General features: G+C 47.3%; 1 protein-coding gene across 3 annotated transcripts; it reads left to right on the top strand.

Moving 5' to 3' along the window:
- Positions 1-617: 617 nt before the first annotated feature.
- Positions 618-17,198, top strand: LOC102940777 (zinc finger protein 665). Of its 3 annotated transcripts, none has more exons than XM_027830940.3 (5): positions 618-903; positions 9,646-9,703; positions 10,285-10,411; positions 11,329-11,442; positions 11,804-17,198. In XM_027830940.3, the coding sequence occupies exons 2-5, from the start codon at positions 9,680-9,682 to the stop codon at positions 13,591-13,593; spliced, it is 2,055 nt and encodes a 684-aa protein (XP_027686741.3). In that variant the 5' UTR covers positions 618-903; positions 9,646-9,679; the 3' UTR covers positions 13,594-17,198. The 3 variants fall into 3 exon arrangements, with proteins under 3 accessions (XP_027686741.3, XP_043384645.1, XP_043384644.1); XM_043528710.1 differs by having other exon boundaries at positions 628-903; positions 11,807-17,198; XM_043528709.1 differs by having other exon boundaries at positions 634-903; positions 9,615-9,703; positions 11,807-17,198.
- The last annotated feature ends 4,922 nt before the right edge of the window (positions 17,199-22,120 follow it).

Genomic DNA, 22,120 nt, shown 5'->3' with positions numbered 1-22,120 from the left:
AGATAGGGAAAGGTAGAGGAAAGGGAAAGGTGAGAGGTAGAAAATTGTGTTGGGAATGTCCCCATCCATCAGAATTTACCAGCCCTGGACCAAAGGATGGAGAAAGGCACACAGGTGGGAAAACTATGACGGATGAACCCCATCCATCACAGTTTGTTACCCCTGGACCAGAAAGTGAGGAAAAAGTGAGAGGTACCAAACTGTGGTGGGAATGCCTCCATCCATCACAACTTACTGCCCTGGGACTGTAGGATGGGGAAAGGCAGAAGCAGCAAATTGTGACAGGGCAGCAAAAGGGAGAATACACAGATGTTATTAACTGCTACCAGATAGTAACAAACACTGCAGGCAATGTTACTCTGGCAGGGTGAGGAGCAGCAGGTTGCCCTGTGGGGGGAAAGGAGGAGAACTGGAGGGTTTTTTCCTACAGCCCAGTGATGGGTTAATTAGACCCTACAAATAACCAGAGGACATAGCACTGACAACTCCATGATCCGAACTACGGGACAAGACCTTGCAGCTCAGTCCAGGGCTTGCAGACAGTGAACACGCTGTGGAGAAAAGACACCAATGCGCTCCGTCGCGTTAGGACCCAGGAGGCGCAGGGCGGAGCGATCTCCGGGGTCACTCAGCCTGGCATCGGGAAGTGAATTGCAGTCGCTGCAGTGATTCTTTGTTGCGCTGCAAACCACGTTCCTTGCAAGACCCCAGGACCTCGGCTGCTGCCGCTGGGGACCCCAGAGCCCTGGCTGCAGGCGGGGGAGGTTTCCTATCGAGGGAGGAACATTCCCGCTGCTCCTCGAGAGACTCTCCCAGAGCAGAGACCCCGGCCTGTCCCCGCCCCCCACCCCCTTACTGGGACCCAGAGCCCTGCTGCCAGGCAGTGCCCCACGTGGAGAGAAGGTGAGACCTGCCCCGCTCCCCAGGGAGAGACGCTCCAGGTTGCAGCCTGTCTGCTGGGGGATGTCCCAGGCTGCTCCCAGCTGGGCTGCCTGCGATTCTCTGCATTGGGCAGAGGAAAGCTGGCTGCCAGCTCCCGTGGTTTCCAGTGAGTGTGAGGGATGGGGGTGGGACAGCGACAGGTGGGGAGCCAGAGCGGGATGGGAGCCGGAAGGGGGCTGAAGAGGGGAAGGGGTTCTGAGAGCCAGAGGGCATTGCGGGGGCAGGGATGTGTGAGGGAGCGGGATGGGGCCATCAGGATGTGGGGACGCTGAGGGAATCCACAGGAATCGAGGGGTAGGGGGAGGATTCTGGGGCTCAGGGGAACAGAGCTGGAATAGAGGGAAACTCTGAGTGGGAGGATAAAGGGAAGGAAATGCGGGGTGTGGGGAGGCATGAGAGAAAGCAGAGACTGGCTGGGGAAGGGAGAGCCAGAGGGTAGGGGAAGGGAGAGGGATGGTGAAAGATACAATGGCAGCTCCCCAAGTCCATGGGGTGGGGGAGGGGGCTGTCCCGCCCAGCAGCCAGTGCGGAATCTTTTTCCCTAGATATGATCAAACAAGCAGGAGAGTAGGTAGGTGGACAGGGGATTTCCCCCTAAGAGCTCAGAATTTACAAGGCAAATACCCCCCCCCCCGACCCTGCCCCCAATTTAGTCTTTAATTTTTTAAGACAATGTCACTATTTGGGGGTCTGACTCCTGAATGTTAAATGTTTGGACCTGACAGGATTGAACAGAGTCCTTGCTCTGATTTCTGTGCAGGATTCTGGGTCAAACAAGAGTTACTGCTAGCAACAGCAGGCAAGGAATCCAACTGTATTTATTTTGGTTTGGTTCAGGTTCAGTTCCATTCACTATGTTCAGTTTCATTTCTGGTTCAAGCCACCCAAAAAACCAAAAATAAAACTTCAGTTACTGTTTTAAATCATATTTCAATCTTTGTGGAGGTTAATTCAGAAAAGAGAGCTGCAACTTAAAATGGAAACTGTTTTCATTTTTGGCTCTTTATTTATTTTTTAACTTTACATGAGTTTTCCTAGTTTTTTTGTGTTGTCAAAAGAACACAATTTTTTTATTCACAATTTGTTTGAGCAACTTAAAATAACATCTTTGCCTTGTAATATTGGACCTCTGCAGTGAAAGGATACATTTGAGACCTGGATATTTTCTTTCAACACTCACTTGTGTTGCTGGAACTGCCTGTACAATTTTTAAGAGTTGATTTAGCTTGGGCATGACATTTTTCTGATGTTCCCAATAGTTTGCTCTGTTTTCTTTCTTATTGAGTTGTGGCTCATCTACAAATCAATCAAGAATTGTCCCAATACTTTTTTGGGCTTTCCTCCATCCAGATATCCCTTCCTTTTTGGAGATTTCACAAACTTTCAGAAGAAGTTCTAATTCATCTTTCAATTTCAGACATGTCTGATATTGATTCTGTGACATCATTATTCCTTACTTCTCACTGAAGTAGTTCCATCTTCTTCCATGTTTTGGTGTAATGAAATTTTGCCTTGCCTTTGTCCTCTGCTGAGAGAGGGGATTGATATCTAGCATCAAGATATATGTAAGAAAGAAATATATCTATGGGGGGGGGTAGGAGGAGGAAGATATCAAACAGTGCCTTGGGGGAGTTGGGAGTGGGCCGTGCAGCTGGCTTCAGTGGGGAAGGGGGTTTGGAGCATGAACCCTGCCTCAAGTGGGGCAACTGGAGGGAGGAGCTGCCCCAGGGGTTGGGGAGGGTGGGAGGAAGCCTGTCTAAGAGGAGAATGTTGGGGAGCCATTACTTTTGCCCCTGGACTTGAAGAGTTATGAACGTCAGGGCCCAGGGAGCATCCCACCTCTTCTCTCCCCAGGGGAGCATCTCAGAGATGGTTCCTCTACCTCTTGGCCCCACTTCGGCCTACCATGGTGTGCAGGCAGCTCCCAAGCTTCTCCTCTACCTCCCTGTGCTTGTGGGATGGCCCCCTTCTATTCTCATTTTTTTCTCACTATCCTGGGGCAGGCTATTCTGGGAGCCATCACCAGCCCATTGGCTAGCTAGTTTATTGTCTTAAAATTAAAATAAGATCACTGAATAATTTTTTTATATTGAGCTTAAAAAAATGAGGAATATTTATTTTAACCATCCTCCTCCCCCTTTTTTTTCAGTTCAGTCAGTAAATCAAAGTTATGAACATAAGAATGGCCATACTGGGTCAGACCAAAGGTCCATCTAGCCGAGTATCCTGTCTTCCAATAGTGGCCAATGCCATGTGTCCCAGAGGGAATGCACAGAATAGGTAATCATCAAGTGATCCATCCCCTGTCACCCATTCCCAGCTTCTGGCAAACAGAGGCTAGGGACACCATCCCTGCGCATCCTGGCTAATACCCATTGATGGACCTATCCTCCAACCTTTTGAGCAGGGGTGGACTAGGTGACCTCCTGAGGTCTCTTCCAACCCTAATCTTCTATGATGCCATTAATTTTCAGAACCTTTTCCAATTCCAATATATATCTTTTTTTGAGATGCAGCAAACACATCTTCATGCAGTATTCAAGATGTGGGCATATCATGGATTTATATAGAGGCAGTATGATATTTTCTGTCTTATTTTCTTTCTTAATGATTCCCAACAAGTTTTTTTGACTCCCGCTGCACATTGAGTGGATGTTTTCAGAGAACTATCCGCAATGACTCCAAGATCTCTTTCTTGAGTGGTAACAGCTAATTTTATATGTATAGTTGGGATTATGTTTTCCAGTGTGCATTACTTTGGAATTCAATGTTGATAAATGTATCTGCCATTTTGTTGCCCACTCACCCAGTTTTGAGAGATCCTTTTGTTGCTCTTCGCATTCTGCCTGGGACTTAATTATCTTGAGTAGTTTTTGATCATCTGCAAATTTTGCCACCTCACTGTTTACCCCTTTTTCCAGATCATCTATGAATATGTTGGATAGGACTGGTCCCAGTACAGACTCTTGGGGGACACCACTATTTACCTCTCTCCATTCTGAAAACTGACTGTTTATTCCTACCCTTTGTTTCCTATCTTTTAACCAGTTACCAATCCATGAGAGGACCTTCCCTCTTATCCCATGACAGCTTACTTTGCTTAAGACCCTTTGGTGAGGGACCCTTGTCAAAGGCTTTCTGAAAATCTTAGTGAACTATATCCACTGGATCCCCCTTGTCCACATGCTTATTGATCCCTTGAAAGAATTCTAGTAGATTGGTGAGGCATGATTTCCTTTTACAGAAACCATGTTGACGCTTCCCCAACAAATTATGTACATCTATCTATGTGTCTGACAGTTTTGTTCTTGACTATAGTTTCAACCAGTTTGCCCAGTACTGAAGTCAAGCTTACCAGCTTATAATTGCTGGGATCACCTCTGGAGCCCTTTTTAAAAATTGGTGTCACATTAGCTATCATCCAGTCATTTGGTACAGAAGCTGATTTAAATGATAGGTTGCAGACTACAATGGGGGACTTTCTCATGTGTCTGGAACCAGCCCCTAGGGCAGACCCGGGCTCTGCTGGAGACTCCAGGTGAGGAGAGAGACATGGGGGAAAGTACTGGGGACAGGCAGGAAAGTGACTCTACACAAATGTCCCATCCTCACCCTGTCAAGGTTCCTTCCCCACTCTGAACTCTGGGGTTCAGATGTGGGGACCTGCATGAAAACCTCCTAAGCTTACTTTTACCAGCTTAGGTTAAAACTTCCCCAAGGTACAAACTATTTTACCCTTTTGCCCCTGGACTTCCACTGCCACCACCAAACTTTATCTGGGTTCCTGAAAAAACGTAGTTTAGACATGTCTTTCCCCCCAAAATCCTCCCAACCCTTGCACCCCACTTCCTGGGGAAGGTTTGGTAAAAATCCTCACCAATTTGCATAGGTGACCACAGACCCAAACCCTTGGATCTTAGAAAAATGAAAAAGCATTCAGTTTTCTTACAAGAAGACTTTTAATAGAAGTAAAAAGGAATCCCCTCTGTAAAATCAGGATGGTAGATACCTTACAGGGTAATTAGATTCAAAACATAGAGAATCCCTCTAGGCAAAACCTTAAGTTACAAAAAAGACACACAGACATTCTATTCAGCACAGCTATTTTCTCAGCCATTTAAAGAAATCATAATCTAACACATACCTAGCTAGATTACTTACTAAGTTCTAAGACCATTCCTGTTCTGTCCCCGGCAAAAGCATCACACAGACAGACACAGACCCTTTGTTTTTCTCCCTCCTCCCAGCTTTTGAAAGTATCTTGTCTCCTCATTGGTCATTTTGGTCAGGTGCCAGTGAGGTTACCTTTAGATTCTTAACCCTTTCTATGGAATAATAGAATAACAGAGTTAGAAGGGACCTCTGGAGGCCATCTAGTCCAACCCCTTGCCCAGAGCAGGACCAATCCCAACTAAATCATCCCAGCCAGGGCTTTGTCAAGCCTGACCTTAAAAACTTCTAAGGAAGGAGATTCCACCACCTCCCTAGGTAATGCATTCCAGTGTTTCACCACCCTCCTAGTGAAAAAGTTTTTCCTAATATCCAACCTAAACCTCCCCCACTGCAACTTGAGACCATTACTCCTTGTCCTGTCATCTGCTATCACTGAGAATAGTCTCGAACCATCCTCTTTGGATCCACCTTTCAGGTAGTTAAAAGCAGCTATCAAATCCCCCCTCATTCTTCTCTTCCGTAGACTAAACAATCCCAGTTCCCTCAGCTTCTCCTCATAACTCATGTGTTCCAGTCCCCTAATCATTTTTGTTGCCCTTCGCTGGACTCTCTCCAATTTATCCACATCCTTCTTGTAGTGTGGGGCCCAAAACTGGACACAGTACTCCAGATGAGGCCTCACCAATGTCGAATAGAGGGGAACGATCACATCCCTCGATCTGCTGGCAATGCCCCTACTTATACACCCCAAAATGCCATTGGCCTTCTTGGCAACAAGGGCACACTGACTCATATCCAGTTTCTCGTCCACTGTCACCCCTAGGTCCTTCTCTGCAGAACTGCTGCCTAGCCATTCGGTCCCTAGTCTGTAGCGGTGCATTGGATTCTTCCGTCCTAAGTGCAGGACTCTGCACTTGTCCTTGTTGAACCTCATCAGATTTCTTTTGGCCCAATCCTCCAATTTGTCTAGGTCCCTCTGTATCCTATCCCTACCCTCCAGCGTATCTACCACTCCTCCCAGTTTAGTGTCATCCGCAAACTTGCTGAGGGTGCAATCCACACCATCCTCCAGATCATTAATGAAGATATTGAACAAAACCGGCCCCAGGACCGACCCTTGGGGCACTCCGCTAGATACCGGCTGCCAACTAGACATGGAGCCATTGATCACTACCCGTTGAGCCCGACAATCTAGCCAACTTTCTACCCACCTTGTAGTGCATCCATCCAGCCCATACTTCTTTAACTTGCTGACAAGAATACTGTGGGAGACCGTGTCAAAAGCTTTGCTAACGTCAAGGAGTAACATTTCCACTGCTTTCCGTTCATCCACAGAACCAGTTATCTCATCATAGAAGGCAATTAGATTAGTCAGGCATGACCTTCCCTTGGTGAATCCATACTGACTGTTCCTGATCACTTTCCTTTCGTCTAAGTGCTTCAGAATTGATTCCTTGAGGACCTGCTCCATGATTTTTCCGGGGACTGAGGTGAGTCCCGGATGACTGGAAAAAGGCTAATGTAGTGCCCATCTTTAAAAAAGGGAAGAAGGAGGATCCTGGGAACTACAGGCCAGTCAGCCTCACCTCAGTCCCTGGAAAAATCATGGAGCAGGTCCTCAAAGAATCAATCCTGAAGCACTTAGAGGAGAGGAAAGTGATCAGGAACAGTCAGCATGGATTCACCAAGGGAAGGTCATGCCTGACTAATCTAATCGCCTTTTATGATGAGATTACTGGTTCTGTGGATGAAGGGAAAGCAGTGGATGTATTGTTTCTTGACTTTAGCAAAGCTTTTGACACGGTCTCCCACAGCATTCTTGTCAGCAAGTTAAGGAAGTATGGGCTGGATGAATGCACTATAAGGTGGGTAGAAAGCTGGCTAGATTGTCGGGCTCAACGGGTAGTGATCAATGGCTCCATGTCTAGTTGGCAGCCGGTGTCAAGTGGAGTGCCCCAGGGGTCGGTCCTGGGGCCGGTTTTGTTCAATATCTTCATAAATGATCTGGAGGATGGTGTGGATTGCACTCTCAGCAAATTTGCGGATGATACTAAACTGGGAGGAGTGGTAGATACGCTGGAGGGGAGGGATAGGATACAGAAGGACCTAGACAAATTGGAGGATTGGGCCAAAAGAAATCTGATGAGGTTCAATAAGGATAAGTGCAGGGTCCTGCACTTAGGACGGAAGAACCCAATGCACCGCTACAGACTAGGGACCGAATGGCTAGGCAGCAGTTCTGCGGAAAAGGACCTAGGAGTGACAGTGGACGAGAAGATGGATATGAGTCAGCAGTGTGCCCTTGTTGCCAAGAAGGCCAATGGCATTTTGGGATGTATAAGTAGGGGCATAGCGAGCAGATCGAGGGACGTGATCGTTCCCCTCTATTCGACACTGGTGAGGCCTCATCTGGAGTACTGTGTCCAGTTTTGGGCCCCACACTACAAGAAGGATGTGGATAAATTGGAAAGAGTCCAGCGAAGGGCAACAAAAATGATTAGGGGTCTAGAGCACATGACTTATGAGGAGAGGCTGAGGGAGCTGGGATTGTTTAGTCTGCAGAAGAGAAGAATGAGGGGGGATTTGATAGCTGCTTTCAACTACCTGAAAGGGGGTTCCAAAGAGGATGGCTCTAGACTGTTCTCAATGGTAGCAGATGACAGAACGAGGAGTAATGGTCTCAAGTTGCAATGGGGGAGGTTTAGATTGGATATTAGGAAAAACTTTTTCACTAAGAGGGTGGTGAAACACTGGAATGCGTTACCTAGGGAGGTGGTAGAATCTCCTTCCTTAGAGGTTTTTAAGGTCAGGCTTGACAAAGCCCTGGCTGGGATGATTTAACTGGGACTTGGTCCTGCTTTGAGCAGGGGGTTGGACTAGATGACCTTCTGGGGTCCCTTCCAACCCTGATATTCTATGATTCTATGATTCTATGATTCTATGAGGCTGACTGGCCTGTAGTTCCCAGGATCCTCCTTCTTCCCTTTTTTAAAGATTGGCACTACATTAGCCTTTTTCCAATCTTCCGGGACTTCCCCCGATTGCCATGGGTTTTCAAAGATAATGGCCAATGGCTCTGCAATCACATCCGCCAATTCCTTTAGCGCTCTCGGATGCAACGCATCTGGCCCCATGGACTTGTGCACGTCCAGTTTTTCTAAATAGTTCTGAACCACTTCTTCCTTCACAGAGGGCTGGCCACCTCCTCCCCATGCTGTGCTGCCCAGTGCAGTAGTCTGGGAGCTGGCCTTGTTCGTGAAGACAGAGGCAAAAAAAGCATTGAGTACGTTAGCTTTTTCCACATCCTCTGTCACTAGGTTGCCTCCCTCATTTAGTAAGGGGCCCACACTTTCCTTGGCTTTCTTCTTATTGCCAACATACCTGAAGAAACCCTTCTTGTTACTCTTAACATCCCTCACTAGCTGCAACTCCAGGTGTGATTTAGCCTTCCTGATTCCATTCCTACATGCCCGAGCAATATTTATATACTCATCCCTGGTCATTTGTCCAATCTTCCACTTCTTGTAAGCCTCTTTTTTGTGTTTAAGATCAGCAAGGATTTCACTGTTAAGCCAAGCTGGTCGCCTGCCATATTTACTATTCTTTCTACACATCGGGATGGTTTGTCCCTGTAACCTCAATAAGGATTCTTTAAAATACAGCCAGCTCTCCTGGACTCCTTTCCCCCTCATGTTATTCTCCCAGGGGATATTGCCCATCAGTTCCCTGAGGGAGTCAAAGTCTGCTTTTCTGAAGTCCCGGGTCCGTATTCTGCTGCTTTCCTTTTTTCCTTGTGTCAGGATCCTGAACTCGACCATCTCATGGTCACTGCCTCCCAGGTTCCCATCCTTTACAGGTGAGACGATTTTTCCTCTGGCCAGGAGGGATTTTAAAGGGGTTTACTCTTCCTTTATATTTATGACACACCCCATCTATGCTTCCGGGGGTCTGTAAGTCCCAGAGCTGCTGCCCTCAATACATTCTGGTTCACACTCCTGTTAGCAGTGGCAGTAGCTATTAGAGAGAAAAGCTCACAGGAATGGCAGGACAGTAACCTGCTCTTCCATGCAGAAGCGGGAGTGGAGAGACTGGAAGGGGCAGCAGGAGCAATAAATGGGGAGGGAGGTTCCAAGCTCCCTGCCCTGCCCAGCTCCATATCCTGCAGCACTTCAGGGCAGATTGACTTTGCTGGGAAGAAGGTGAGGAGCAGAGAGAGGAAAAGCCAGTTCCTGCCTCTGCCTAGTCCCCACGCTGCTAGGGGAATATGCTGCCCTGGGGACAGTGTCAAGGGGGATCCCCCAAAGTGGCTCCTTTGATTCTGCTTGTTTCTGGTGTTTGGCTCAGAGGCTTGGTTATTGGGAGGGTGTAAAAAGTGTCTTGTGGGTTTAGTCCGGTGGGAGGGGTCTAGAGTGTCTCTCTGTAGGGAAAGAGCCTGGGGGGAATCAGGGTGTGAAATGGACTAACGCTAATTTCCCCAGTTGTCCTTCTCACCCTGACAGGCTGCAGAATAATGATCATGTTTTGCTCCAGATCATCCCATCTTCGTGGGGGACGGGGAAGCGAAATGGATGTGATGGATCCAGCTCAGGTAGGGGATATTTTGGGGGGAGCTGGTGGGGAGGGTTGTTGTAGAGGGGGAGGGGCAGGAAATACACAGGGTGAAGCAGGGAGAGGGACAGGGTGTGATAAACTTGCTGGGACATGCTCAGTCTAGGGCCTGATTTATGACCAGGCCCATTGGCGGGTTGAACATCCCCCCCAATTTCTGAAACAGGAAACAACCCCCTTGGACAGGGTAGGGAAAACAGACCAGAGTGCTGGAGCCTGAACCCACTACTCAGAGACTGCAGAGCAATACACAGGGAAGGTGATGGGATTCCTGTCCCTGTCCCTGTTCCCTGTGTGGAGCTCTGCTTCCCACATCAGCCTGTGCCTAGTAGGTGTGTGGTAAATGAGAAGACCCTGCCTTCCTCCGTCTGCTGGGAGAGACAAAGAACTCTCATCTTCTCTCTGTTCCCTGAGGCTTCCTGGCCACTTTGAGCAGAGTGGGGTGGGATTCTGCTCCTCTGCCCCTCCCAGAGCTGTCCTATTTTTATGCTTCTCCCCCCATGAATAGTGAGATTGTGGCTGAGGCAGCAGGCACTAAGGGGTGAGCTCCTTTTATTTCAGATGCTGGTGACTTTTGAGGAAGTGGCTGTGTATTTCACCAAAGGGCAGGGGGCTCTGTTGGACCCCGGTCAGAGAGCCCTCTACAGGGATGTCATGCAGGAGAATTATGAGACTGTGACCTCACTGGGTAAGGATTCGTGTTTGTTGTTTGAAGCCATGGGGTCTGCATTTCTGAATCTCATCTGGGTCTTCTCAGGTCAGCTAGATTAGAGCGGAATGGGTCACATAGTCCACAGCTCCAGTGTAAGAGAGCCATTGACCTCCATACCCTCTCTAACAGGATAGGGGAGTCATGAGCTTAATGGACATGCTAATTCACACCCATCCCTCCAGCTCTCACAGGTGCAGAAGCAGTGTATTATCTTATCTCAGCAGGTCTCAAACTTCACTGCACCGTGGCCCTTCTGACAACAAACATTACTACACGACCCTGGGAAGGGGAAACAAAGCCTCAGACTGAGAACGAAGCCCACCTTCAGCCCGAGGCTCAGGCTTCAGCACAGATGAGGCGGGAGCTCGTGTTTTGGCCTCATCCCTGGACTGGGGGGACTCAGGCTTTGGCTTCAGCCCCAGGCCCTAGCAAGTCTAACGCCAGCCCTGGAGACCCCATTAAAATGGGGTTGTGACCCACTTTGGGATCCTGACCCACAATTTGAGAACCGCTGTCCTCTCTGCATTAATTCTCACTCAAACAGAATCTCTGTGCACCTCCCTTCCTGGGACTAGCTCCATCTGTGCGGAGGGCTCTGAGTTCTGGAGGTTTAGACATAGCAGGGGTTTAACACCAGAGCTGTGTGTGTGCCTCAGCAAGTCCCCCAGAGCCCATAGATCCTGAGAACTCCTAGTGAGGGTGTGACAACTCCCCCACCCCTTCAGATATTGGGCTCTCCAAAGGGGGCTCAATGACCACAGTCCCATCAGTTCAGATCCCACTACCCCCTAGGAAATTATGGGGTCAGGTTAAACTCAAGATGTGCCTTTGTGACAAATACTCCACCAATCCTCAGTGCACTCTGATCATGCCTGATTTCACCCCCTGAGCAGGATTTCCCATTCCCAAACCTGACCTGATCGCCCGGCTGGAAGCAGGGGAAGAGCCGTGGGTCCTGGATTTCCAGGCCTCGGAGGAAAGGAAGCGCCCAAGAGGTACCCACACAGGTGAGGAGTCAATGACAGGGACACAGAAAGTATCTGGCAAATGAAAAAGCTGAAAATCCCCAAAATGTGGCCTGAGGGCCCTCAGTTCTGCCTCATCTCACCCAGGTCAGTCTCTGGTCAGCAGGTGTCATGTCATCATGGTAGATATCACTCATGGCTTCCCACCCACCCTGTTAGCTGTCGGAGTTTTCTTCCCAACTTCACTTCCTTGTGAGTGTTTGGATGGGATGTGGAGGCAAAATCCAATTTCTCAGTCTCCCCAACAGTTACTGTGTTGTGTTTTCCCTTTTTGCTGTTCCCCTTTCTGTCCTTTCTACCAGTCCAAGCAATGACTCCTGCCTGGGTTCTCTCTCTCCCCCAGCAGGTGACGAGACAAAGAGTGAGAACGAGGAGGGGAATCCACAGCAGAAATGTCCTGAGCAAGTGGAACTGCAGGGGACATTTTTGAGAAGAGCTGAAGAGAACTTTTCCCAGTGCTTGGAACAGAGAAGAGCCTGGAGTAATTGGCGCAGGTCAGAGAGGAAGCTGGGAACCTGCCAAAGGAAGAAAGTGGATGAATCAATTGAATGTGGGGGTGCAGGCAAGGATCCCAAGGAAATCACAGCCCAGCAGACAAATGACAAGGAAAAGAAACCCTATAAATGCTTGGAATGTGGGAAAAGTTTCAGTCGGCGCTCTGGCCTTATTAACCATGGGAGAATCCACACGGGAGAGAGACCGTATAAATGCTTGGACTGTGGGAAAAGCTTCAGTCAGCGCTCAGGCCTTATTAACCACAGGAGAATCCACACAGGAGAGAGACCCTATAAATGCTTGGACTGTGGGAAAAGCTTTAGTCAGCACTCAGGCCTTATTAACCATAGTAAAATCCACACTGGAGAGAGACCCTATAAATGCTTGGACTGTGGGAAAAGCTTCGATCGGAGCTCAAATCTTACTACCCATCGGAGAGTGCACACAGGAGAGAGACCGTATAAATGCCTTGAGTGTGGGAAAAGTTTCAGTCAGCTCTCAGGCCTTATTAGCCATGGAAGAAACCACACGGGGGAGAGACCATATAAATGCCTTGAGTGTGGGAAAAGTTTTGGTGTACCATCTTCCCTTATTATACATCAGAGGACCCACACGGGAGAGAAACCCTATAAATGCTTGGACTGTGGGAAAAGCTTCAGTCAGCGCTCACGCCTTATTAGCCATGAGATAATCCACACGGGAGAGGGACCATATAAATGCCTTGAGTGTGGAAAAAGTTTCAGTGCACCATCAGTCCTTATTATACATCAGAGGACCCACACGGGAGAGAAACCCTATAAATGCTTGGACTGTGGGAAAAGCTTCAGTCAGCGCTCAGTCCTTATTACTCATAGGAGAATCCATACGGGAGAGGGACCATATAAATGTCTTGAGTGTGGGAAAAGTTTCAGTGTACCATCAGCCCTTCTCATACATCAGAGAACCCACACGGGAGAGAAACCCTATAAATGCTTGGTCTGTGGGAAAAGCTTCAGTCGGCGCTCACATCTCATTAGCCATGGGAGAATGCACACAGGAGAGGGACCATATAAATGCTTGGACTGTGGGAAAAGCTTCAGTCAGCGCTCAGTCCTTATTAACCATAGGAGAATACACACAAGAGACGGACCATATAAATGTCTCGAGTGTGGGAAAAGTTTCAGTGTACCCTCAGCCCTTCTTATACACCAGAGAACCCACACGGGAGAGAAACCCTATAAATGCCTTGAGTGTGGGAAGAGCTTCAGTCAGCGCTCAGGCCTTATTAGCCATGGAAGAATCCACACAGAGGAGAGACCCTATAAATGCTTGGACTGTGGAAAAAGCTTCAAACGGAGCTCAAATCTTGTTACTCATCGGAGACTGCACACAGGAGAGAGACCCTATAAATGCTTAGACTGTGGAAAAAGCTTCAGTCAACGCTCAGGCCTTATTAGCCATGGGAGAATCCATACGGGAGAGAGACCCTATAAATGCTTGGACTGTGGGAAAAGCTTCAGTCAGCGCTCAGTCCTTATGAACCATTTGAGAACCCACACAGGAGAGAGACCCTATAAATGCTTGGACTGTGGGAAAAGCTTCAATCGGCGCTCAAATCTTATTACCCATCGGAGACTGCACACAGGAGAGAGACTGTAAAAATACCTTGAGTGTGGGAAAAGCTTCAGTGAGAGCTCAAAACATCAGGAGAGGAATCATATAAGTCCCTCCACTGTGGGGTAAGTTTCATTCAAAGATCAAACCTTGCTTTATATCAGATAATACACACAAGAGAGAAACCCCGTAAGTGCTTGGATGATGGGAAAAGCTTCAGTAACTGCAGGAAAAAATTCAGTCTGAGCTCACACACTATTCCACATTCAGTAATTCACAGAAGAAAGACCTTGAATGTGATGGAAGCTTCATTTGGTGCTCACATCAGAGACTTCTCCACATAGGAGAGAAATTCTCTCACTGCCCTGACTAGGGCTGGCCTTAGTAAAAACTCCATTTCCCAATTCCCACACACCTCAGTGGCATTTGACTGCCCGGTATCCAGCTGCACATCTCTGTGGGCAGGTTCCAGCAGCAGCTGACCCTGAGCTGATCAGGGACGCTCTGGCTTTGCCTTGTCTAAGCAAACCCCAGGCAGAGGAGAAGTCCCAATCAGCCCCTGCTCCCTGCTGCAGCCCTGGCTACTGAACTGATGGGCCTTCATGCCTCCTGGTAACCTGCTGGGGGAAGGGAGAGAGAAACTCCTCCAGAAGATCCCTCTGCCTGGATGAAGTTCCCCCATCTCTCTTCACTTCCCAGATGTGATGCCCCTTCCATGGAGATGAGAGGAGGGGTATTTGGGCCAGGTCCCACATTCTCTCTGGACACCTGTCCCCACTCCCCATTTTCCAGCAGTCCCTGGGCTGGATTTCCCCACTTATCTGGAGCTGGTCCCTGCAGGGTGAGTGTCCCTGGGGGTTGGCAACTCTTCCCCTCCCTAAATCCCCTAAGGTGCTGGGATCTGGGGAATCAAATGTGAAGGTACCAGGAGGGATGGGTTTTGGGGAGGAAACTGGGGGATTGTGTGGTTGGGTCTGGAGGATGTGGGATGCAGAGGATGCTGGGGAAATCAAATGTTAGGGATCATGGGATAAGAGAGGAGAGTAAAGGGAAGAGAGCTGCTGCCTCTTATCACTCATCCCTCTGTCCCTTTTCCCTGCCCTCTCTGCATTCAGAAAGCACCACTGAGAGGACTGATTTCCACAGGGTCCTTTGTGGGATGCCTAAAGGCCTAGGGATCCTGTTACCCCAAAATTTAGACTCAAGGCGCCCTAATAATGGCCTCCCTATAACTGCAAATCAGTTGTGAATTTGGCCCGTCTCAATGGGTGGCCTGCCCTAGAGGAATTGCCTGCGTTTTATCAGGGAGTGAACCTCTAACCCTCAGCCAACTCCTCAGAACAAATTAGTTCTGTTAACTCATGGGAGGATATGTATACAGCCCTCCACACAAAGGATTGACACTCAAGCAGTAATTGAATAAAATTAAACACTGAACAACCCCTGCACTCTCCCCCAAACTCCATGTACAAATCTCCACTCAAACACCAATGTTTTCAGCTCTGTTGGCTGACACCTGTGCTGCTGCTCACACTACAGTTCCGCAGAGGAGGCTGCCCAGAGTACTGTGGTAGGGAAGCATTGTCCAGTGCAACATTTCCGAGCTGTTGTTGAATTCTCTGTGTAATGTTACAAGCTGAGGCCTGACTGAATTTGCTGCTTGGCTGTTACTGAGGAGGCTCAGGTGAATTGAGGATGCTGAGTAGCATCAGCTTAAGTTAATGGAGTTCATGGAGTTAAAAGGGTGCAGAGGGGGGCAAATCAGGGGTGGGATGGTCAGAGTCTCTGTAGGGTGAAACTGCACAGGAGGGACAAACAGCTGGAGGCAAAGGGAAGAGAGGGGCCAAGAGGCAAAATCAGGGATGGGGTAGCAACCAGATTAGCAATGGGATACAGGTGCTGTCAGACATGGGCAGAGATGAAAAACCCTGGAGTAGGGAGGGGCAGAGGAGATAAAAGTTACCCCAGATGGGCTGAGCCATTACAAAAATAGACTGTTAGAAGCAGAGGGGCTCCCCCCCAACCTTTCAGGGCCATGCTGCTCAGCAGCCACTTCCCAGGGCTGTTTTCTTAATGGCTCAGTGTATCCCAATGCCTAGACACGGCAGCTCTTCTCTGTCTGATATGATGTATTGAACTGCTAAAGGAGACTTGATTCCATGAAATAGTCTACACCCCCTCTCCAAAAAATATAATCATCAGACTTGTTTTTAGTGTTTAAGTGAATCCCATATTAGTTTATATGCCAGCATAAAGCCTCATAGCAGTTCACAAATTCATCTTAGCTGCTGTTCTGATTGTCATCCTTTATAAATGTCGTTTTTTGCCTTTCAATTATCTACTTTTTTAAATGTTATTTTTATTACTCATAGCTCTTCTTCATTTACCTTTGGTAACATTGTGAGATGGTTGTCATTGGGCATGTTTGTAATAGCAAATATAGTAGAGAGAGCCTGTGGCACTGGGCCTGGTGCAAGATCTGAGGCCTGAACCAGAGGCAGTGAACCAAAGTCAGGCCATGTATCAAAGCAGATGCTCACAAGTTCGCTGCCCAGTACATTAACTTGACAAAGTTGTGGCTAGTGTACTAGGCACTAGAGATTTACGAAAATATATCCCAGCTAGTACAGATGGGTTAGTTTGACAAACAATGGATAGGGATGTTTTGTCCAAGATATAAGGAAAAAGGGGAGGTAAACATCTCATGAACCACATAAGGTGGTACATAAATTGTTTATCCCAGATTATGTGTCTTAGTCTATAAATGTTGGGGTACCTCACTGTAAGCCTTTGTCCAGCCTAGGGGGCAGCAGAAAGTCCTGCTGACTGGCCTGGTCCAGTGTATTGGGCATACATGTGATCGTGTACCTGTAGAATCTGTGGGGCGCTCGTGTGACACTGAGTGAGAAAGGGTTCGTCAGCTAGCAGGCTACATGACCCAAATCCAACTTTTAGAGACATATTAAAAAGTATGTAAATGGTCCTTAGGGCCATTCCATGTTAGATAAACTAGAGTTTTGAAATGTAGACTTCTATTGTTAGAGAATTAGAAGAACATAGTGATTGTATTTGTCTGTGTTCACCTATATCTTGATAGAGGTTAACAATGTAACCTGTCTGGCGCTATGTTCTATTGATTCAGAGATCAAAAGGGAATTTTAACATTTTGATGAAGCTTGGGTGTAACAATATCGTTATCTATATTTCTCTTTGAAATTTATAGTAATCTGTCTATGAACTGCTTAATGGATAATTAATTACCTTATGCTGATGAATGCAACTAGTTACCTGTGTATACATAGAAAATAGGAGGTTTTACTTCAAAGCCACAATGCTTCACCCAAGGAATACCTGCTGTCAGAGAACTGTAAAAGGAACTCTTGGGCCCTGATCCTGTTATCTCAGATCTGCTTAAGCTTTGTCAGGGGAAGTTTGACTCGCAAGCCTGAGGTACGCATCTCCAGTCTGGATCATCCTGACACTGGACTATAACCTATGGAACTAATTCTGAAAATAACTTTTTGCAACTCTGAAGCTTACCATCTCTACTATGAAACTGACTTTAGACCTCTATTCATATCTGCATATATAGTGATCTTTTAACCTATACACTCTTTTTTTTTTTTAATAAATTTTAGTTTAGATAATAAGAATTGGCTGTAAGTGTGTATTTGGGTAAGATCTGAAATATTCATTATGCTGGTGAGTGATGTGTCCAATCCTTTGAGATTGGTAGAACTTTTTATATGATGAACAAGATTTTCAGTAATCCTCATCGTATTTAACTTGGGTGTCTGGGTAGGAGCCCAAGGCTGGGTTGCTTTAAGGGAACTGTATTTCTGGGTAACCAGTAAGGTATTGTAGAAGTTGTTTTGTTGTTGGCTTGGTGACTCTAGGTATTAGAATAACCACCTGTTTGGGGGATTGTCTACTCCAATCTTTGCAGTTTGCCCTGATTAAGCAATCTCAGTGTCGACCCCTGAGACTCTGGTGACAGCATCATTGACAATGAACCTGGCTGAGCACCTTCGCCACTGAACCGAGTCTATGGTCTTTCTGGGTAGTACCATCGAGGTCTGCTGGATCAGTTACCTCTGTAGAGCTGGAGAGAACACACCCACAAGCCAAATGACAACAGCAAATAATCATTGAAAATATGTTGCTAGTAATTTCAGCAATCACATCTCAGTTTACAGCACTTCCTGCTTTGCACTGTAACGTTCATTTTCAATTCTAATTTTTTTATATTTATACAAGTTCATTCTTTGAGTTTATCTGACATCAAGGATGACAGATCACCTGTAATGGTTTCAAAACTTTGCATGTTTCCTTTAAACCACCAATGGGGATTGCCTTGTTATTTTGCCTCTTGATCCCGCACACTAGTGCTGTTTCACACATTGCTACTTGTGAATAGAACTTGATTCCCAAATATTCACCATAGGCCAGGTTTTTAAAGGCCGAATGTACTTAGATGCTTTTGAAAATCTCACTAGTCACCTAAATACCTTTAAAAATCTTGCCCTAAGGGCACTGGACTATACTGTAGGAAATCTTTCTCAAAGGCAAATATCTACTGAAAGTTTTGCTACATAGATATACAGCCCCCAAGATAGATTAACATCCACAGTTATGAAATTTAAAAACAAAACAACCCCCCCACCGCCCCACCAACTACTAAATACATTATGTGTTCTTGTTATTTGCCCTTTTTTGTTCGTGGGCCTTTAGAGGGCACTACTTTCATACTTCTGCTGTTATCTCTGCCAAAGAATCCATCTATCTAAAATGGTTGTACATGTCAATACAGTTTTGGACTCCAGTAACATGTGCCAAGCCCTTTCTAACTGCAAATGTATTAAAAATTCTTAATCCCCCCATCCTGCAAACACTGAAGTACACACTTAACTCTTCTATTACTTCATTTGTTGCACATATAAATGAAGTTTTTTCAACGGGATTGTTTATACTTCTAATTGCATATTTTAATTCCATAGCCTTTTATGTGTACTATTTATTTTATTATGACACACTTCAGTGATATTCTTCATTCTGTTTACTTATGTAGTAAAAACACACATTTTATCAGCATTGAGGACCCAGACTATAAAGCTGACTCAGATGTTAAATGCACCATTATTGTTCGTGTCTTGACAACTTTGATACTCCCTGTGTGGCTAACACAGAGAGTTATTTGCATCTGACTGGCTGCAGCCCCCCATTTTTGTGCGTGTCATGTAAAGCCACTTAAAGTATTTTAAACTAAAGGAATTAACAGACTCCCCCATTTCCCTTATACCTTTCCCTTTATTTACTAAGGACTTCTCTACATGGTGTGGCACTAAAAGTGTGAAGCTAAGAAACTTAAGTTACAGTGCTTTAAACCCTCATGTGGACATGCTGATAGGATCATGCATAAGTAGTGGCTTTAGTTTTGACAATTGGAGTCAGAGCAATCAGAAGATTTCAGGAACCCTTCCCCAAAACACTAGCAACCATCAAGCCTTTGACCTGTCTTGACCATTTAAAAAGTTTTATATAGTCCAGGTGTAACACACATTTATTTATTATTCCTGAGTGTTGCTCTGGATAGAAAAACCTCTGCAATATTTCACAGGTATCAATTTTGGCCTGGCAAAATATAAATAAATGGTTCAAGGTTAAAATTTAAGGCGACCTCGCTCCTTCTTTCTGCCCCGCTCTGATCAGAACGTCTTTCATGAGCAGGAGAATGAAGGCCTGATAGTGTCATGGTAGAGCCTATTGTGCACACAGCGTGTGTTGGCCTAGAGGTCCAGTGATCCACTCTATAAACAATGTATAGATAGTGATGGCACTCATGTCCCATTAGAATTAACCAGGTGATCCACATTTTTGGTGCTTTAAGTGTAAAGATTCTTCTTTGATCTCAGCTTCTACCTGCTCACTAACCACATGAGATATAAATCTTATCTGTTACTATGTGCTCACAGGAAAATTTTACTCACAAACACAGCACCAGGCCCCATCACTGTGAATGGGGCTGTGAAATGTACCAGGACTGACAGAAGGAAAATAAACACAGACTCCCCTAGTACTATCATTATAGTTCAGACCTTTTTTCCAGACAGCCATTGCTGCTCCAGCTCTCTCTGTGTTCCTAGCTTGTAGCAACTTAAATCTTCTCAGCACTATGGAAACACCAATCAGTTCCTGAGAGACTGTGAACGTCAGTGGGAGCCAGGCACCTTCCTGCCAGATTCATAGGTTTGTAAGGCTGCCCCTTCATCCTCCCAATCTCCCTATAGGGTGTGGGGGTGTTAATCACCTTTTTTTGAGGGGCAGAAGTGGAGGTTAATCCCAGGGGAAAGAGACTGAAAGTCTCACTGTGGATCTCAAATCACTGGGCTCTGTGATGGTGCAGCACAGTGGGGTGGGGGAGGCAGGGCCATCCCTAGGGGCGTGTGGGGCATGGGACATAGATGCTTAATTTCTATCTGCCGGGGCTCCCACTCCACCCCTTCCCCCAAGGACCCACCCCCACCCCGCCTCTTCCTGCCCCCACCCTGCCTCTTCCCCACCCAGTTCTGCCCCTCCCCCTTGATCCTCTCCCCTCCACCCCAGTGCCACCGTGAAACAGCTGATTGGCAGTAAGTGCGGGGAGGGAGGGGGAGGTTGGTAGGGCGGCTCCTCCTCACGCTTTCCTGCCTCACCTCACCACCCACCTCCCCACAAAAAGCAGGGCCCGGGGCAGTCACCCCAATTAACTGTACCCTAGGGATGGCTCTGCGGGGAGGTGAAATCCACCCCACATCCCAGGGCAAGAGCATGGGCTTCCAGCCCACCCCCTTGATTGGCAATCACTGCTAGCATGGCCACTGGGTGGAAGTGCTGGATGCAGCCCCTCTGCATCACTTGCTCACTGGAGATTCCTGTCATGGTGCCCAGGGAAGTGGCTGCACTGCATGGTCATGCTGTACATCCCTCCTCCATGCTCTCATAGGGGTATTTTATTTGCTGTGGGTGGGTTTCACCCAGAGAGAGGGAGAGGCAGTGGGAACTAGCTGTCAGGGGATCCCAGCTCCTTAACCCTATATCCAGGGAAATACCATGCTACTTCCTGAAGGTAACACACAGAGACATGAAGACAATGTAAATACAGTTCGAAAGGGGAGAACTTCAGTTACCACAAGAATAAGGTAGAATTCACAATGTTGCCAACTCATGATTTTTGTCATGAGTCTCATGTTACTTATTGTTTTCCTTAAAGCCCCAGCTCCTGGAGTCAAGTGGATATGTGACAATTTCAGCCTTCAGTCTTAAAGAAAAAGTATGTTTCTAGCCCTCGTGGCTGCGGAGAACGCTTCAAAATGTGACCCCAGTGCACCCTAAAGCGCAAAATGTGGAAGGCAAATAAAGAGAACTCCAAAGCTGTTATTTTTACATAACCTCATGATTTTTGAACTTTTGGGGTTGGCAGTACTGGAGAAACTTCTCAGCAGTTCCAGGATCCTTGCTTCTGCCTACTTTAGAGTTACAGTCACTGAGCTATATTGTCTGGGCTTGTGTTGTTCTGTCCCCTTGCCCCACCACAGCCATCCCTTGGGGGCGAGGGGGACACATAGGCTCTAGCTGCAGGCTGGGAAGCAGCATCGGTCCAGGCACAGCCAGGGGAGATGCTGAAGAAGTGTCACTCCAGGTTGATGCTTTTCCCGAGTGGCTGTTGTTGTGCCCAATCTGGCAGTGCTCTGGATGCCTGCCCCTCCTTTGAACCCCCTGCCCCCCCAGGCTCTGGCTGTCCCATTGCTCATGCTGCTACCCCAGGCTGAGTGGATGTGCTCCCTCAGGGATGGTTGCAGGGTTGGTGTGATCCCCGCTGGACTCTGGGAAGGGCCATGTCCCAGGCTGTGAGTTCCAGGCATGGGGGAGGGAAGCAGAGGAGTTGCCCCTAAGTGCCACAGACAGTGGCACTGGCCTGGATCCCCCCTTTCCTCCACCTACCCCTCTCCTTGAACTGCCCCCCTTGTCCTGCCCAGCTGTTAGAGAGGAGCCTGCCCCATTCATCTCTGTGGGTGCTTCACTCCCTGGATCTCAGTGCCAGTGACCAGATCTCAGAAAACATTTAGGCACCTAACACCATAGAAGCGAGGAGTCTAAATACCTTTGAGGATCTGGACCTATGTATCTGTTCACTTATTCTCACCTCCCACCGTCTCAGCATTATGCCCCTGTAGCATGCACCAAGCATGCCTATTCTAAACTCTTCTTCACCTCAGTATGAGCTCAACATGCACTGAGCATGCTAGTCCCTTCCCAGTCCCTGACACAGAATACGGGTCTGTCATGCTTTAGTGCAGTGAGCCTAGCCCAGCAGAGAGCTCCCTGCTCTCCACTGCTTTCTTCAGCTAATGCTTAGGCCAGGTCTACACTACAGAGCTATATCAATATAACAACATCACTCGTAAGTGTGAAAAATCCACACCCCCATGAGCAATGTAGTTATGCCAACCTAATCCCCCGTGTAGACCGCGCTATGTGGATGAGAGAGCTTCTTGCCTTTTCGGTAGGTGGATTAACTATGCTGATGGGAGAA

The sequence above is a fragment of the Chelonia mydas genome, chromosome 14 (genome assembly GCF_015237465.2).
Source record: "Chelonia mydas isolate rCheMyd1 chromosome 14, rCheMyd1.pri.v2, whole genome shotgun sequence".
In the NCBI taxonomy this organism is placed as follows: Eukaryota; Metazoa; Chordata; order Testudines; family Cheloniidae; genus Chelonia; species Chelonia mydas.
This window is presented reverse-complemented; position numbering and strand designations above follow the sequence as displayed.

Excerpts from the sequence above, each read along its gene's own strand:
- LOC102940777 (XM_043528709.1), top strand. The coding sequence starts at position 9,626 with ATGATCATGTTTTGCTCCAGATCATCCCATCTTCGTGGGGGACGGGGA. Across the intron at positions 10,412-11,328 it reads TGAGACTGTGACCTCACTGG|GATTTCCCATTCCCAAACCT; the intron begins GTAAGGATTCGT and ends CCCCCTGAGCAG. Across the intron at positions 11,443-11,806 it reads CCCAAGAGGTACCCACACAG|GTGACGAGACAAAGAGTGAG; the intron begins GTGAGGAGTCAA and ends CTCCCCCAGCAG.